The 18804-nt window shown below is 29.8% G+C and overlaps 1 protein-coding gene across 1 annotated transcript in view; it reads left to right on the forward strand.

Annotated features, from left to right (window-relative positions):
• The window catches only part of LOC135123342 (dorsal root ganglia homeobox protein), a 146114-nt gene extending 127866 nt beyond the window's left edge, over positions 1-18248 (forward strand). The window contains exons 5-6 of the mRNA XM_064047902.1: positions 10088-10218; positions 17177-18248. Coding sequence (XP_063903972.1) covers positions 10088-10218; positions 17177-17487 — 442 coding nt within the window. The 3' untranslated portion in view covers positions 17488-18248. The remainder of the gene's footprint in view (positions 1-10087; positions 10219-17176) is intronic.
• Positions 18249-18804: the final 556 nt, after the last annotated feature.

The raw sequence follows: 18804 nt of genomic DNA on the forward strand, positions 1-18804 counted from the left end.
AATTGTTGCAGGTGTTTCATACTGTGAAGATTGTAGATCATTTTTCATAAGCTTAAATGTTCTTACTTTACCATGTCTATACATATATCGCTGTCTTGAATATTTGGTAAATAATGCTCAGGATTACCGGAAATTAAGCACATATCACAATTACAAAACTAGAAGTGAAGACTTAAGTTATAACTTGCTGAAGCTCACCAAATGTAAGAATGGAACCTCATATTTTTGTATTAAGTTTTATAATGCATTGCCAAAAACATTTAAATCTCTTGAAACGAAAATGCTTTTAATAAATATTAAAAAGTATTTACTTCACAAGGCCTTTTACTCTGTTGATGAGTAGGTACTTACTTCATAAATTTGAGCGTTTATTAAAGTTGCTTTATTATATTTTACATTAAGTGATGGGGATTTATAATAATTAATACAATCATTGTTATATAGATTTAACTTAGTATAGTATCATCTTACTTGTATTATTATCTAAATTTATTAATTTATCTATGCTTTTGGACGTGTGTAAATACATTTGTAAAATGACACCAATAAACTCTATCTATCTATCTATCTATCTATCTATATTAACAATAACTTAAAATAAAACGCTCATAAAAAGTCATCATCAAAGAATCGGCTTATTTTGTATATCCAAGAAATTCGTTAAAAAACTTCAGAAACGTAATTTTTCAAGGTTTTGTTGCATTTTCAACGTTTCTGGCACGCAACGGACCCGAAAACACGAAGGAAACCATCAAATTGTAGCTAAAAATCTAATTTTTATTGAAGTTTATAGGTTCTGAAGTACATTACGACTTGTTGTGACGATTTTGATCGACATCACGTACTGACGAAATGCAGAATTGATTTATTTTCCGAAAAGGAGACGATTGGGTTAATTTTCCACATTCTGGCGTTTGTATACTCAAAAAATTCTTTAAAAAGCTTCAGAAATGTTATTTTTCGAGCTTTTTCTTTTCTTTCCTAGCGTTTTTGGTACCCAACGGACTCGAAACACGAAGGAAATCATCAAATTTTAGCTAGAAATGTTATTTTTGTAGAAATTTATGAGTTCTGGAATATATTACGACTTGTTTTGACAATTCTGACTGACATGACGTACTTTTGATACTCATAAAAAATATGTTTAATGAAAAAAAAAGATCTCGCCTAGACGTGGTGGTGTTTCGACTGTTGCAAGGAAAGAGATGAAAGTCAGACTGTTTATTACAGATTTGTTGAATTGAAACACATGGATTTCAGGTTAGTTAAAATTAAAGCAGAATATACCTGTAACAATTTCAGCAAAGTTCTTGGCCTTTCACAAAAAAAAATGCACTCGTTCACTAAAACAATTTGTTCTTAACACATCCACATTTCTAAAATTTTTATGTTATGATGTAATATAAAACCAATAACACAACAAATCCATCAAAATACAGATCTATCGCGTGTTTGGGTCTACAATTTACAAAATACTAACCTGATGTACTACACAAAAAAATTTACCGACACTGTTTTAAATCCGACATCATCAACGAAGAACAAAAATGATGTATTAAAGGATCCTTGGTTTCAAAGAGCAATTAATCTTAGATTCCGTCACCTATGAACAAGCTAGGAAAGAAATCAAAAACAGATATACCGCTTTTATTCATTATTATAAGAAAGCCTATGTTTAAGGAATGAGAAAAGCAAACTACAAACAAAAAATTGGTCGAAAGTTGTTTCGACAGAACTTCCCTCGCTCCTAAAGTACAATGAAACATATGCAGCATTCTCGAGTGTTTATTTATGTTTATACATCGAAAGAATGTCACGTAGAAATTTGTTTGATTTGAATTAAACCACAATCAAGCAAAATGATCTGAATATTATAAGTCTTATTTTTTCACATTTTCGAGGAAATGAGGTGACTCGTTCTTAATTTGACCAATAAAAAATTGATAATGAAGTCATCAACATGGATAATACTAGTCACAGCACAAAATAAAAGTAATCGCAGCGTATTACAATGCAAGAAAAAAAAAAAGTGAACAGCCAAATTCGGAATCGAACCACTACCGCATGTCGCACGGCTTCGTTGAACATCTCCGCATTCTCGAGTGTGTTGAACCTTGGAATTGTTTTTGCGAAAATTTGAACGTTTAGCGAAAAAACTGAAAACGGATTCATACACTACAAGTATAGAAGTATATTTTTATATAACATTAAAATTATTTTAAGACACGATTCAATGAAATGACGTCATCAAATTGTTGTTGGGGATTATTATCCAAATTTTGGGTAGTATTTAACCATCAACATGATATTTCTAATATACATACAAAATTTGACAACAATCAGTCCAGCAGTTACGGAGATTGCTTGTCTAATAAAAATAAATAAATAAACAGACGGAAACGGGATACTACTTTTTTCGTACTGTAGGGGTCATGAAACATCCAGAAAACATAAAAGTGGGACTTCGTCCGGTGAGCTCGATTACTATACTTCCTTAGCTTACGCTCGGGAAGTAAAAACACAAGAAATGTCTATAATTACATTATTATTAGTATTATTATCTATAACATCATTTTTACATAAAGCATATATCCGTTATAATATAAGCTGCTCATTTTAAAATTCTTTGTTCTGTTTAACGCAATAATAATGTCCGGACCTAACCTTGGATCTACTGATTCACCATTTTAAATCAAAGTAATATTTTCTAGGATCTTGTAACCAGTATTTTTGTTAATTATCTCTTGAACTTTTTATTTACAGAATCGCCTAATTTTTCTGAAATATTCAGAGTGTTGGCTTGATTAACTACACGGATTCAATTAAGAACACGCATGTTTCTATTGGGTTTTATAAGTGTTTCTAAGGGCGTAGTTGACCATGGATTTCAAAAATTCCACTTCGCTGAAATTGTGCCTTATTATCACAGTTTTCACTTGTCATTAACGTTTTTTGTAACCTGTCATTTAAAGTCATCGTTTTTATTGTTCTAACGTTTTTCAAGTGTGAATTACAGTAATTCTCGTTGATCCAAGCTCAAAACAACAAAATAGTCGTTTTGGGTTATTCTGTTGAACAAGACACTTTCATTGTTGTCTTTATTATCGCAATGGGACCTTCGTAAACGGAGAGTGGGTGTCTTCTGTAACCGCAAGAATATCTGGCCAAACACCCTGATTCAACTAGCAATGTCAAGAAAGGGAGATCTCCTGGAAGAGCTTCAATATCTGCGGAAGTTGTTAATGATTTGAGACGATTCGAGCAGAATCCACAAAATTTTTTGACAAAATTGTCTCAGCAATCGGGAGTTTCCGTTGCAACATGACACTCAACTATGGGTCTAATGCATTGACGAAAGGAACATTTTTGAAATTAAAAAGAATAGTGAACATTTTCAACATTTGCAATCGTGTTTAACCACAATAAATCTGTTTATTTTTATTGTAATGAATTAGTTGTATTTTTTGTCAACCAGCTACACATATCCGTGTGGTATTTGTTGTCTTGGGGCATTTAGTAAAGTTCATACAAAATGATAGGCGGCACGTTTCCATGACCTACTTCGATCCTATAATCATTTATAGGAACCCTGTAGTTTTTGATAATTCGTCAAGTAAAGAATGTTTTTTGAAAATTTGGTAACATTGTGATAGCACTGAAGTTCTCATTTGAAAATTCTAAAATCAAATTTTAATTTTTTCGAAATGTTCCCCGTAAAGAACTGTGGTGTTTAACTAAGTATACTATCAGGTAATAAAGGATTCACGTGCAGCTGGAATATTTGGCAACTTTTCTTTATACATTTACACCCTCAAAATTGACTTTACAAATATTTTTTTAACATTATTTATTGAGGAATTTACAGTTAGAAATTGCTGCCTAATTTCCTCAGCAACACTATTCATATTCTATATGAAAGATTCATTAATAAATACTTATTAACACAGACAATTTTTTTTATTTCAAGGCAAAAACAACTTAGAGGACCTGATTTTGAATTTTTAACATTTTCGAGCAATACGTTGTATAAATCCATCACTTTTCTAATTCTGTTCACAAAATTTTTTTGAATAAAGAACAAAATGTAACTATGACACCGAAATATATCATGCAAACGTGATCAACCACATTAATTTATTTTTTAATTAATTTTTGAATTATTGGATTAAAATGGACAGAAACCGATAAAATCTTGAACACACTACGGATGTAAAGGTGCCCTAACCGCCTTCGCGGTCTCTGACAGTTTAAATTCGCTTTATTAACTCCATAATAACCTTCACAAGGAGTTCATGATTCATTAGTAAAATCAAGTTTAGCGAATAAAAAAATTTCAGTAAAGAACAGTTTTTTATTTTTTCTACAAAAATATTAACATTGAATTAGTTTTTCTCTTTGTAGTGCATATTTATTAAAACTACTAAAATTTATATCAAATTGCCGATGAATGGACAAAATAATGTCTCGATGATTGGTTTCTTGTTTTTCAGATTTATTATTAGCAGACTTCGGCATAGCGGAAGCGATGTTCATTACCGTCCGATCGCCAGCGTTATTACAGTCGTGGCCTATAACTTCGGGAATTCTTAATAACTAGAGAGCGGATTTATAAGCACAAAAAATTAAGAATAAGCGCTTAAATAAGCACAATATTTTCAATAAAAAAGTTTTATTTTTAGCAAAAAAGCATTAAAAACATGATCATATTACAAATCAAAGAACACTTCTTAGAACTTTGGATAAAATATTATTACAATAATCCTAGACTTTATATTTTACACACGTATTTCAGTTTTCTTTAAAACAATTTATGATTGTAATATGTTCCAAGTTGTCCACTGTAAAATTTTTTCGCCGATCATTTAAAATGTGTTTAAAATTGGAGAAAGTGCGTTTAATATCCACACTCGTTGACGCAAATTTGAATTTTGCAACTAATGATGAATCGAACTCCAAATTTTCCACCTTCTGGCCTTGTAAAACACGAGCAACGTCGAAAAGAATACCGAAATCTGCATTTTTATTTAACACTTCGTCAAGTTTTTGAGATACTCTAGTACCAATATCATCCCTTACTGCGTTTGCTTGTTGTTTAAATTCTTTCACTAAGTTTATGGCATCTACCAACAACATGTTGGGTTTTTCTAACTTTTCTATTACCTCACATACGAATTGATAATTGCTTCTTAGAAAAGCTAGATCTTTTCGCAAATCTTTGTTTTCCAAAATATTTATGCAATCTTTAATCGATTGAGAAGAATCTTCGCTAAACTCCGTAACTACTTCCTCAAATTCTTTGATATATTTGTCATAATAAAATGTGGCCTGTAGCCATGTTCCCCACCTCGTTATAATCGGCTCTGGGGGCAATGGTATGTTTGGACATTTTTCCTTAAAATGTTGCACTCTTAGTGGGGCTTTAAGAAACATCTTTTTACCATTTGCCACTAATTTATTAACGGTAAGAAACTGCAAACGTATTCCTTCAGCCACTCTGTTTAAACCGTGGGCGATGCAAGTAGAGTGAATTAAATTGGGGTACAATATTTTTAGATTATTCCCTGCTTTCAACATATAACGAGCTGCATCCGAGATCATCAATAAAATTTTATTGGCAAAAATAGTGACGTAAGACTGTCATTTACAAATCTGGTAATCGTATTGCCATTTGTTTTATCTAACATTTTCAAACTTACTACATACCCTCGACTAGGGAAATTTTCATTTAAGATTCCAACAATTAAACTTGCCACGTATCTTCCACAACTATCGGTTGTTTCATCGACAGCGAACCATAAATAATTATATCCAATGCGATGTTTAATTTCGTTGTAAACTTGCTGAAACACTGGGCCGACATAATTTTTTCGGAAAGTACTTTCAACCGGAATATGTCGATTTCAGTGTTTTTCAAGGAATTCTTGAAGAGGGCCTTTCTCCAATTTTTTTAAAGGTCTATTGGACTGGATCATCATTTTACATAAATCGAAATTAAACTGAAACTGCTCATTTTTTGTGGAAGTAGATGCAACAGATTCATGTATGGTCTGCTGTTTAATTTTAGAAACTTCAAACATTTTCTTCCTTTCTACATGAAGAGTCGTTCTGACATGTTGCGTCACGTTATATTTTTTATCACTTTGAATCTAAAACAACGTACATATACAGGATTAACAAAAGAAAACAGATAAAAAAAAAATTAGTGGGCTTACAGTTTTCACACAAGCTCTGCAGAATATTTTGTTGTTTTCTAATTTTAATTCTGGAAAATCCCTTATCCACTCATCCGGCGTCGATTTTACTTTCGGCATTCTTTTAAAATATTAGTAAAATTACCAAAAAGAACTCAACATGTAACAAAGGACAACCACGTATAACACTGTACTACGACAGATGTGATAGACTGATGGTTGTGAAATAAACGGTTCATTTACTTAAAAGTTTCCATTAGAAAAATTTTAAGGTAGGTAGTTGGATACAATAATCCTTTTTTCTAGAAAATCTTGAACGATCTTGCCGCAAAATGCCGAAAAAGAACATCTGGTTAAAAGCTTTAATTCATTATCAACGGAAGTAAGGATTTAAAGTCATAAAATCTATGGAGTATTTTTCCAATCCGATAATAAAATTGTATTACCCAAACGACCGGAACCTATTCACAGAAAGGGTCTTGAGTAAGTGTACTTCAACGGTCAAGTCCAGGTAAAATGCATACGATACGATACGGCTAACTAACAAGTATTTGTCATCCCGACAAGGCCGGCATTTGAACAAAATATGCATTAAAACTCATATTCGTCGAAAAAAGCATTAAATAAGCATATAAGTTTTAATATGCATAAAATTGAAAAAAAAGCAAATAAGCATAAAAAAAATGTGTCAAATAACTCCAAATTGTATCATAGTTATAGATATAAAAAAGTTTTGAAGTGCTTACATTTTTCACAAAAAGCATTAAACCTAGAAATCCGTTCTCTATTAATAACAATTACCACTTTTTCTTGGTTTTCCTCAGTTATACGAGTTCTCCTAGATGTTAAAATACTTTAAAAATGAAAAATGACTGTTCAACATTACAATTTCAGTGATGATCTTGATTAGGTAAACCCTGATTTGCATCAAACGCCACTGAGGTGGAGACGTGGTTGAGACTGCACAGTCGGCCAGCTAAATTTATCACCTGACGTCGCGCAGTCGTTTTTAATATTTGTCTGGTTGATTACCCATCACTTCGGCTGTGCCTAACTCTGATTATTAGTCATTGTTGATGTTTGCTCAATGATTCTTCTCGAAATTTCTATTTTATTATTCAAACACTATTCGAATGCCAGCCATTGTGTTTTTTGCAACTGTTAAATCTACCCCAGAGTCTGCTAACAGAGTTGCTCTCGAACACCTAAAAATATGACCCGTGTATTCTTCTGGATTGTGAAGGCCTAGAAATTGGACAATTTTTCTGGGGATGCTGCTCCTACAGGTTCTAAAGAGTTTAACCAGTTTAACAACTCAGTGTTGGGCAGTATCTAGATACTTGTATCTAAAAAATGTATCGAATCTAGATACAAAATTAATGGCGCAGATACAGATACATTTTTTTATTTCACTTTTTTTTCAGTAGTTATTAGTTGAGTTATACTAGTAGTAATTTTTGATACTTCATGTTGGTGATTTTGGTCACATAAACAAAAATAGAGGTAAGAGGTCAACTAATAGTGTTCTGTCACGGAAATTCTCATATTTTAAATACCATCATTTCCTACATTGTAGCCTTCAGTATACATCTTTAAATATAATCCTGAGGAGTAATAAATCTAAGCCATGGTAAGATGGTATTTTAAAAACCATAAACCACAATTCACTATTCACTGCGTTTTACGCTTATCGGGGCAATGCATTTTACCTGTGTACCTGAGCAACCCGGGTCCGGTAGGCCTGCTGGTTGTATTTGTGTTATTAAATAAGAGTAATTTTAATAGTAAAAATATTTGTTTAAGGTATGTTATTATTTTTAGAAAATAATAATTGCGTGTTACATAATGATTAATTTTTTCAATTAGCACAAATTAGTTCTGTAATCGACTAATCCAATGTTCAATACATACATTTCTCTCGCATAAATCGCATATTTGTTACTGTTTTATATCTTTATTTTTCAGACAAATGTAGCATCTTTTCGTGTTGCCACATGTGTCATTTCTTCACTTTTTCATTGTTGGACCTAACGCGAGGCGGGCTTGCCAGGTCCGTTTTGCCCTAGAATGTGCCGATTATGTTTAAGTGTAAATCTTGGGCATTAAAATTAATATTTTTACAACCCTCGGTAGACTAATTTATCGTGATATATTCTCAGAAATCGTGAAATGAGATTAAAATAAAATGAGTTTCAACAAAAATCTGAAAATTTAAAGTTGCACTCTGGTGATTCCGGCCTGCCAGGCAGCCTTTGATTCTATAAGGAGTTTAAATACCTTTCTAAGAAATTGTACTTATTTTGCCTTAAACGGAACCAGCAATTCTTCCTAAAATGTATATACCTGCCGCACCGGGCTAGACGATTACCGGACATGGTCATAAAAACATCGTAAGCCGATATTGAAGAATAATAATTTATGACAGGTTGCCGACAACAGACCTTCAGCACAGAATAATAATTTCCCGTATTCTTTTGAAATATTAATTTTAATGCTGGAGATAATTATTAGATATACTCAAACACAATTTGGACACTGTAGTATGGGAATAAAAACAAAAAAAAAATTCTTTTTAAGCGTACGTAATAAATGTTGCACAATTTGCGACACATCAAACAGCGAAGCGATGGCCTATTTCCAGGAAACAGAAAAGATTTTTAAGTCTTGAATAACTATGCTACAGTAAAATGTTTATTTTTTAAATTTAATACCACAATCCCTTCTTCTGCACCAGTGGAACGGGTGTTTAGTAGCGGAAACCAAATTCTGACACCAAGAAGAAATAATTTAGGTGACAATACGTTCGAAATGTTGTTAATTTTAAAAATCCATTAAACAATACCTAAAAAAATGCATGAACATGTTTTCAGTTATTTTATTCGCCAAAGCTTCAAAAAGTATCTGTTTTCTTGTATCTGTATCTAGATAATTTTAAAAGTATCTGTCCCCAATACTGTTAACAACTGGTTGCCCAGACCAAACATCCAACATTCATATCCGTAAAAAAAATCCAGTTGTAATTACTATCCGACTATCTCATATAGCCAACAAAACGTATTATTCAGCACAGACATTCCGCCTCCACCCGTATTAATACCGCCACAGCAATTCCCCTATAAAAGTAAACTTTCTCCTAGACACAGACGTTAACCCAATTAGGTAAAATATAGGTTGGCATCGTCGTCGGCATCGCGTTTCGACGTTAACGTAATTCCACAAACTGCCTTCATGACATTGTTTAATATAATATGTGACATTTGAGAAGATTCCTTCTACACAATTACGGCCGTGCCAAAGCGAATGCATTTGCGTAAATGCCTCAGACAGCTTAATTTACTACACTAACATATTAATTGGATCCCGTGTGTAGCTTACTTACGGTGTTACGCTATCTGCCGGAAGCGGCCATTCCGGCCGGATTTTCACGGCCTCGTGCCCCGGAGCCGGTCCGGATCGGCAAAAATCCCGATGAAAGGTAACTTCGAAACGGAGCTAATCTGCTAAATTCAGCTAGAAGACTCGGGCTTGGAACTACAAAAAGTTTGCAAAAAAAAGGTGTTACCTGAATTATACTTCAGTCAGCGACCTCTTCAACTCAATTTTTGGTTTATTAATTAATTCAGAGATCGTTTTCTACGTAGTTAGGTATTGTTAGTTGCATAAGATCACACACTATTTAAGTTGTATTTAAAAATGGTGGAGGCGCCGGGTCAGAAATCGAATGAAAATTATTAGAAAAACCATTGCCACTAAATACAATATTATTCACGCACCATAGGCGCACGCACCACCTCATACAAAAGCAGACCCCACGTCCATCCAACAAACACAAGTTAACACAATCAATTTACCCAAATTAGCGCTCTTGACGTTAACACCCTTCTCTTTTTTTGCAGTGCCACGGGATTTCGTCCGGTCCTCGACGGCAACGCCGCCACCCGGAACACGCCGCCCCTCTTCTTCCCGCCCCACCTGGCCTCTCATATATCATCGCAATTTTCGCCGCCTCTGTTCCCGACACTAAAAGGTAACAACATCCAACGAAGACAAGAAAAAATCCCTCCACGATTTATTATAAGACCTGGCGTATCGTCCTAATCGAGTTTGGAAACAAGTTCGCCTCCTCTATACGCCATCCTTACATATCGAATTTAAAGTTGATCGCGATCTCAGGTGTAAAGTGGCGGCAAATTGGACGATAACGCGGTCCTAAGTGGATAAAGAGACGGCGAGGTGTACGACACCGAAAACAAATTATCCCGCGTTAATAAACATAATTTAAAAATCGACCCGATGGGGGTTGGGCGCGGGGACTCTGGCGACGGACGGATGGACGGAAACTGGACATCGAGCTTAAGCTCGGGATGTGAAAACGGAACTTTAATTTCATATATTGTTACAAAAATAAATACATTTTGATGATTGCCTCGTACGTCACATAATATCAGTTTAATTTTCATAAGTAAATGAACTATTAGTAATCTCGAGTCAGAAGTTGAGAAGTGTGTTATAATCTAATACTTAAGCAAAATATCCAGAAAATTTAATTATAACACGTGGTTTACATGAATAATTAATTTCATGATTGTTAAAGTGTATTAGAATTGGGAAGAGTTGGAAATCTTAAAACGGACTGTGAATTTACAAACAACAGACAAAAATTTACACCAATTTACACCAAATTTACATCGGCGAAACATTACAACATTTCAGATTAGGAAAATTTTAATAATAATTAATTATTCGTTAAACAATTGCATTTTTATGAAACTACAAAATAAATTAATTTTCACTTCGTCCTTTTTGATATCACAATTTTTCGTTTTTTCAACTTCAATTTTTCAACTTCTCGACTTTCAAATTTTTTAACTTGTCAAAGTTACAATTTTTCGATATTACAGTTTTATTTTTCGATTTTTCAGTGACACAAGTATTTTAATTTTTCCATGTTTGATTTTCAATTTTACAATTTTGAAATGTCTCCTTTTTGTTTCGAAAGTTGAATAATTGGAAAATTGAAAAATCGAAATATTAAAAATCGACAAACTGAAAAATGAGAAAAAATAAAAAATCCACAATCTGATAAAACGAGAACTTGCAAAATTTCGATATCCATTTTTTCGAAAATAAATATCGAAAAATTACAAATCGAAGATGTGAAGAAAAGAAAAATTGAAAGATTGAAAAACTAAAAATCGAGAAACTAAAAAATCTTAGAAAATTATTAATCGAAAACTAGAAAGTAGAAACAACAAATTGAATAGAAAAATTGTCAATTCGAAAAGCTGTAAAATTGAAGAATCGGAAGATTGAAAAATTGCAAAATTGAAAAATCGGATAAAGGAAAAAGTTTAAAAATCAAATGATTGAAAATGGAAAAATTCTAAAATCATAAAATTGAAAAGGTATTTGTTTTAATATAAAAATTACTACTTATTTAAAATGAAAACTACAAAAATGCAAATCAAAAACTGAAGAAACGAAAAATTGAAAAATCGAGAAACTGAAAAATCTAAAATTCAAAAACGAAAAAATCCAGAAATTGAAAAAAATAAAAATTGAAAAATGAGAACGTTAAAAGTCCAAAAAATAAAAAAACTAAGAGAATAAAAACTCGAACAAAAAATCGCAAATCTAAAATTTGCAAATTCTAGAAAGTGAAACACCCAAAAGTTGGAAAATCGGAAAACTGAGAAATTTAAAAATCAAGTCGAAGGCTGCATTTCGTAAAATTGAAGAAAAAAAAAAAACAGAAACGAAAAATTACACATTGAAAATTGGAAGAAAAAAACTAAAGAATGCATAAACTGGAAAATTAAAAAGTCGAATAAATGAGACAGTATTAAAATCCATTAACTGAAAAATGGAAAAATTCTAAAATCCTAAAATTCAGAAAGGAAAAATTAAAAATATCTGAAAGTTGAAGAATCGAAAATTATAAATCGAAAAATTGAAAAATCCAAAAATTAAAAAATTAAAATATTGAAAATTCGAAAAATGAAAGAACAAAGAGAATAAAAACTGAAACAAAAATTGCTAATCGAAAAATTGAATTAACGAAAAATTGAAAAATCTGAAATTGGAAAACTCGTGAAATTGCAAATCGAAAATTTGCAAAATCTAGAAACTGAAATATCCAAAAGTTGGAAAGTCGAAAAACTGAAAAATTTTAAAATTAAAACTGGAAGAGCTGAATATCGTAAAATTGAAGAAAAAAAAAATTAACAATTGCAAAATTGCAAAACGAAAAATTGAAAAAACTGAAACCGAAAAAACAAAAAATGAGAAAATCGAAACTTTGAAAAATCAAAAAAAGTAAAAATAAAGAAAATAAAAACCAGAAACGAAAAAATTCAAATCGAAAATTTGAAGAAAATAAAAACCAGAAACGAAAAAATTCAAATTGAAAATTTGAAGAAAAAAAAAACTGAAAGATCGAAAAACTGAAAGATTACAATGTTGAATAGAAGAAAAAATGTTAACATCCAAAAACTGAAAAATTTAAAAATTCTAAGATCCTAAAATTCAAAAAGGAAAAATTAAAAAGATTACCATTATTATTATTAAATATTTAAATTAGAAAATGAAGAAAAATTGCAAATCAAAAACTGAAGGAACCAAAAATTGAGAAACGGAAAAATCTAAAATTGAAAAACGAAAAATTAAAAAATCTGAAAGTTGAAAAATCGAAAACTCAAAACCGAAAATTACAAATCCAAAAATTGAAAAATCCAAAAATTAAAAAAATAAAAATTAAAAATGAGAATATTGAAAATTCGAAAAATGAGAAAACTAAGAGAATAAAAGCCGAAACAAAAATTGCAAATCGAAGAATTGAATAAACGATGAAAAATCTGAAAATTGAAAACTCGTGAAATTGCAAATCCAAAATTTGCAAAATCCAAGAACTGAAACATCCAAAAGTTCGAAAATCGAAAACTGATAAAATTGAAACCGAAAAAACAAAAAATCAGAAAAACGGAACACTGAAAAATCCAAATATTTTAAAAATAAAAAATAAAAAAGAAAAGAAGAAAAGTGAAGAATCGAAAAACTGAAAAAAATGAAAAACTATTAAAATTTAATAATTGAAAAATTGAAAAATTATAAATTCCTAAAATTGAAAAAGGAAAAATTAAAAAAAAATATTATTATTGTTACATATTTAAATAAAAACTGGAAAAATTGCAAAACAAAAAACAAATAAACGAAATATTGAAAAATCATATAACGGAAAAATCAAAAATTGAAAAAACGAAAAATTAAAAAATATAAAAGTTGATAAATCGAATAATTGAACACCGAAAAAATGAAAAATGTCACATTGAAAAAAGAAAAATTATAAAATCAGAACAAGAACTTGGAAAAATTAAGAAAATAAAAATTGAAGACGTGAAAAACGAAAAAATCCAGAAATTGAAAAAAATAAAAATTGAAAAATGAGAACGTTAAAAGTCCAAAAAATAAAAAAACTAAGAGAATAAAAAACTCAAACAAAAAATCGCAAATCTAAAATTTGCAAATTCTAGAAAGTGAAATACCCAAAAGTTGGAAAATCGGAAAACTAAGAAATTTAAAAATCAAGTCGAAGGCTGCATTTCGTAAAATTGAAGAAAAAAAAAGAAAAATTGGAAAATTGCAATATAAAATCGAAAAATTGTAATAAAGGAAATAAAAAACAGAAACGAAAAATTACACATTGAAAATTGGAATAAAAAAAACTAAAGAATGGATAAACTGGAAAATTAAAAAGTCGAATAAATGAGACAGTATTAAAATCCATTAACTGAAAAATGGAAAAATTCTAAAATCCTAAAATTCAGAAAGGAAAAATTAAAAATATCTGAAAGTTGAAGAATCGAAAATTATAAATCGAAAAATTGAAAAATCTAAAAATTAAAAAATTAAAATATTGAAAATTCGAAAAATGAAAGAACAAAGAGAATAAAAACCGAAACAAAAATTGCGAATCGAAAAATTGAAAAATCTGAAAATGGAAATCTCGTGAAATTGCAAATCGAAAATTTGCAAAATCTAGAAACTGAAATATCCAAAAGTTGGAAAATCGGAAAACTGAAAAATTTTAAAATTAAAACTGGAAGAGCTGAATATCGTAAAATTGAAGAAAAAAGAAATTAACATTTGCAAAATTGCAAAACGAAAAATTGAAAAAACTGAAACCGAAAAAACAAAAAATGAGAAAATCGAAACATTGAAAAATCAAAAAAAGTAAAAATAAAGAAAATAAAAACCAGAAACGAAAAAATTCAAGTTGAAAATTTGAAGAAAAAAAACTGAAGGATAGAAAAATTGAAAAATTAAAAAGCTGAATACATGAAAAAATATTAAAATCCATTAACTGAAAAATTTTAAAATTCTAAAATCCTAAAATTCAAAAAGGAAAAATTAAAAAAATGATCATTATTATTATTAAATATTTAAATTAGAAAATAAAGAAAAATTGCAAATCAAAAACTGAAGAAACGAAAAATTGAGAAACTAAAAAATCTAAAATTGAAAACCGAAAATTACAAATCCAAAAATTGAAAAATCCAAAAATTAAAAAAATTAAAAATAAAAAAAGGAGAATATTGAAAATTCGAAAAATGTAAAAACTAAGAGAATAAAAACCGAAACAAAAATGCAAATCGAAGAATTGAATAAATGAAAAATTGAAAAATCTGAAAATTGAAAACTCGTGAAATTGCAAATAGAAAATTTGCAAAATCCAGGCACTGAAACATTCAAAAGTTGGAAAATAGGAAAACAATAGAAATTGAAACCGAAAAAACAAAAAATCAGAAAATCGGAACATTGAAAAATCCAAAAATTGTAAAAATAAAAAAAGAAAAAACAAACCAAAAGAAAAGAAAAAACTGAAGGATCGAAAAACTGAAAAAAAAAATTGAAAAAGTCGAATAAATGAAAAAGTATTAAAAGCCAATAACTGAAAAATTGAAAAATTCTAAATTCCTAAAATTGAAAAAGGAAAAAATAAAAAAAATATCAATATTATTGTTACATATTTAAATAAAAACTAGAAAAATTGCAAAACAAAAAAAAAAAGAACAAATGAAAAATTGAAAATTCATGCAACTGAAAAATCAATAAATGAAAAAAACGAAAAATTAAAAAATACAAAAGTTGATAAATCGAATAATTGAACACCGAAAAACTGCAAATGAAAAAACTGAAAAATTTAAAAATTGGAAAATGTCACATTGAAAAAACAAAAATCATAAAATCAGAACAAAAACTTGGAAAAATTAAGGAAATAAAAACCGAAACGAAAAATTGCAAATCGAAAAATTGAAGACGTGAAAAATTGAAAAATTCAGAAATTGAAGAATTAAAAATTCATAACTCGCAAATCGAAAAATTACAAAATCTAACAAGTGAAACATCCACAAGTTAGAAAATCGAAAAACTTTAAAATTTAAAAATGAAAAATTGAAAAATTGAAGAACCCAAAAATTTAAAAAATTGAAGATGAGAAAACAAGAAATTATAAAATTGAGACAAACATTGAGAAATCGAAAAATTGAAAAATAAAGAAAATAAAAAACGAAATGAATAATTGTCAATCGAAAATTTGAAGAAATGAAAAAGTGTAAAATTAAGTTCGAAAAGTTAAAAATTCGAATAAATGAAAAATTTTTGAAATGCATAATTGAAAAATGGAAAAACTCTAAAATCGTAAAATTGGAAAAGGGAAATTTTAAAATTATTGTTATTACAAATTTAAATGAAAGCTAGAAAAATTGAAAAGTTGAAAAATCAAAAAAAAAAAATTGAAAACAGGTAAATTGCAAAACGGAAAATTGAAAAAGTCAAAAACTAAAAACATTAAAATTCACATTGAAGAGAGGAAAAATTATAAAATCAGAACATTAAAAAAGTGAGCAATTGAATAATTTAAAAAACTCGTGAAACCGTAAATCGAAAAATTGCAAAATCTAAAAAAGTGAAACATCCACAAGATGGAAAACTGAAAAATTTTAAAATGAAAATTCGGAGCGTTACGAAAAATTGCAAAATCTAAAAAGTTAGAAAATCGAAAAACTGAAAAAATTGAAAATGAATAAACAAGTAATTATAAAATCGAAATATTAATAAATCGTGAAATAAATTGAAACATGGAAGATCTGTTGGAAAAATGTTTGTTATTGTTATTATTATTAAAAATGGAACAATTCTAAAATCGTGAAATTGAAAAAGGATTTTTTTTAAATTATTATTACTACGTATTTAAACGAAAACAAGAAAAATTGCAAATCAAAAATAGAAGAAACGAAAAATTGACAAGTCATGAAACTTAAAAAACAAGATATAATAATATCGGAACATTGAAAAATCGAATAATTGAAAAAACAAAGAAAACAAAAAATCGAAATGAGAAATTGTAAATGTAAACATTGAAAAATTCAAAAGCTGAAAAATTGTAACTTCAAAAATCCGAAACTTTTATATGTAATTATAAATTTTGCTACCCAATTCTTCTCGAAAATAATAATCTTCACAAAATTTAAACTTTTTGCAACCACCGAAAGTATTACGATTTAAGTTTTTGCCCTGTGTTTGAGGCATGAAATATTTTATGAACGGTAGCTCCAGACACCTACAACAAATAATCTTCAAGAGTTGAATGATAAATTTTAGTAAAAACTCATTGAAACAACGTTTAACAATTTTTATTTCAGTTATTCACCGGTTAAAGGGACTAAACTCTTCAGTTCCATAAAGGATTTGACTATGACCTTTTTTTTATTTTAAATAAAGGAAATTTCTTTGTTTCCGTGACATTATTTGAAAATGTTACAAACTAACAAATGTCAATAACAATCAGTAGCGGTAACTACAATTTACAAGAACCTACAGTAATTTTTCATTGATCATCATTAATAAAAAAATAGACAATTTTATCAACAATACAATAATTGTAATATGTAGGTGTTAAAAAATAACTAAAAACTGTATCGTTGCAGGATTTCCCGGGCTCTGCTCCTGCTGCCCCATCAAGCCGATGGCCGGCCTGCTGCCATCTGGCGACGGCTCTCAGATCTCGCCATCCGGCGGCGACCAGCGTTCGTCCAGCGTCGCCGAGCTGCGTCGGAAAGCGCAGGAACATTCCGCCGCCCTCCTGCAGAGCCTCCAACACGTGGCGAACTTCCAGCAGGCGGCGGGTTTGGCGGGAGGCCTCAACTTTCCCCTTCTGCCGCCATTGACTCTGCAGGCGCTGAATAGGAAGCACGAAATGCCGGAAACGGCCACTAATAGCAAGGAGCCGACGACGTAATCGCTGTGTTTGGGGGATTTCGTACTTAGAAGGAGAACGGGAGGATGTACATAGTGTGAACAATGCATTGAGCAAAGACAGTATGAGGACGAGTGCAATGACTGCGGAGAACACCAATCGGAGGAGATGTTCGGATAGTTTTAATGGAAATATTTTAATTGTTTGTCAAGGTTAAGGGGGGCTCAGACGGCGAGGCAGTTTTAAAAGAATGTGTAAAGTAATTTTTTTTCATTCACTTATTTAATGCGCGATTCCTCATTTTAATAATTCTTTGAAATTCCATTTCAGTTAACCTAATGTCAAATGACAGAAAGTTAGCTAAATTAAAACACGAATACATTATATACAGGGTGTTCCACTTTACTATTATCAAAGTTCGATTATAAACTTTTCTATTTGTTGTTGTTGCATTGGAATTAACTGATATTTTCCAAACTTTTCAAAGCCCACGCAAACCTTAAATTTAAATACAAAAACATAATACCTATATAACCTAGATTTAAGTAGTCTTAATAAGAATAAAAAACACAAGAGCTACAGTTTAGTCAGGTCAGCTCAAAAAAAAAACTATACACAACAAAAAAAAGTAACAAAAATAGATAATAAAACAAACTGAATAGAAAAATATCCAAAGATACTTATACAAATGTGTTAACATTTATCTCACATTTTATTAAAAATCTAGCAAAGAAAAAATGATAAGTAGTTTATATTACCATTAATCACCTGGTTTCGCAAAAATATATATAACATAGTTATCGAAATAAATAAATAAATAAATAAATAAAAAAATCTAACAAATAGATAATAAAACAAACTCAATAAGAGAATCTAAGAGATAGTTTATGCAGCTATTAATAAAGATCCAATCAAAGAAAAAAGTAAAACCGTAATGACGTGGATAAAGAATATCTGCAAATTAGTTCACTAAGAAAAAATGAAAAGCAAAATAGTTATTTACTATAAAACAGCACATTAGAAAATTTAAGTTAAATATTATCAAGAATTTCTTTTTAAATTTCCAAAGACTCTAAGTGGCTTGAAGTGCAAAATTTACGTATAATTAAAGAGAAAATGACCAGATATAGATAAAATTAAATTCCTAACCATAAAAAAGAAAAGAACCTTTTTGGCGAAAATTATCAAAAGAAATGTTTTCTTGATTTCGACTTGCAGAAATTATTTTTGGCTTCATTTCCTCCAAAACTCCAACCATTTTTCCACAATCGGCAAAATTTTTACCATATTTTAAAAAAGGAAAATATTAACAACTTTGGTCTGGGACCATTAACAGTTCATGAAATTTTTTATTTTTTT

The sequence above is a fragment of the Zophobas morio genome, unplaced genomic scaffold (genome assembly GCF_036711695.1).
Source record: "Zophobas morio isolate AGI-343-1 ecotype UQ-CSIRO unplaced genomic scaffold, CSIRO_AGI_Zmor_V1 ptg000006l, whole genome shotgun sequence".
In the NCBI taxonomy this organism is placed as follows: Eukaryota; Metazoa; Arthropoda; class Insecta; order Coleoptera; family Tenebrionidae; genus Zophobas; species Zophobas morio.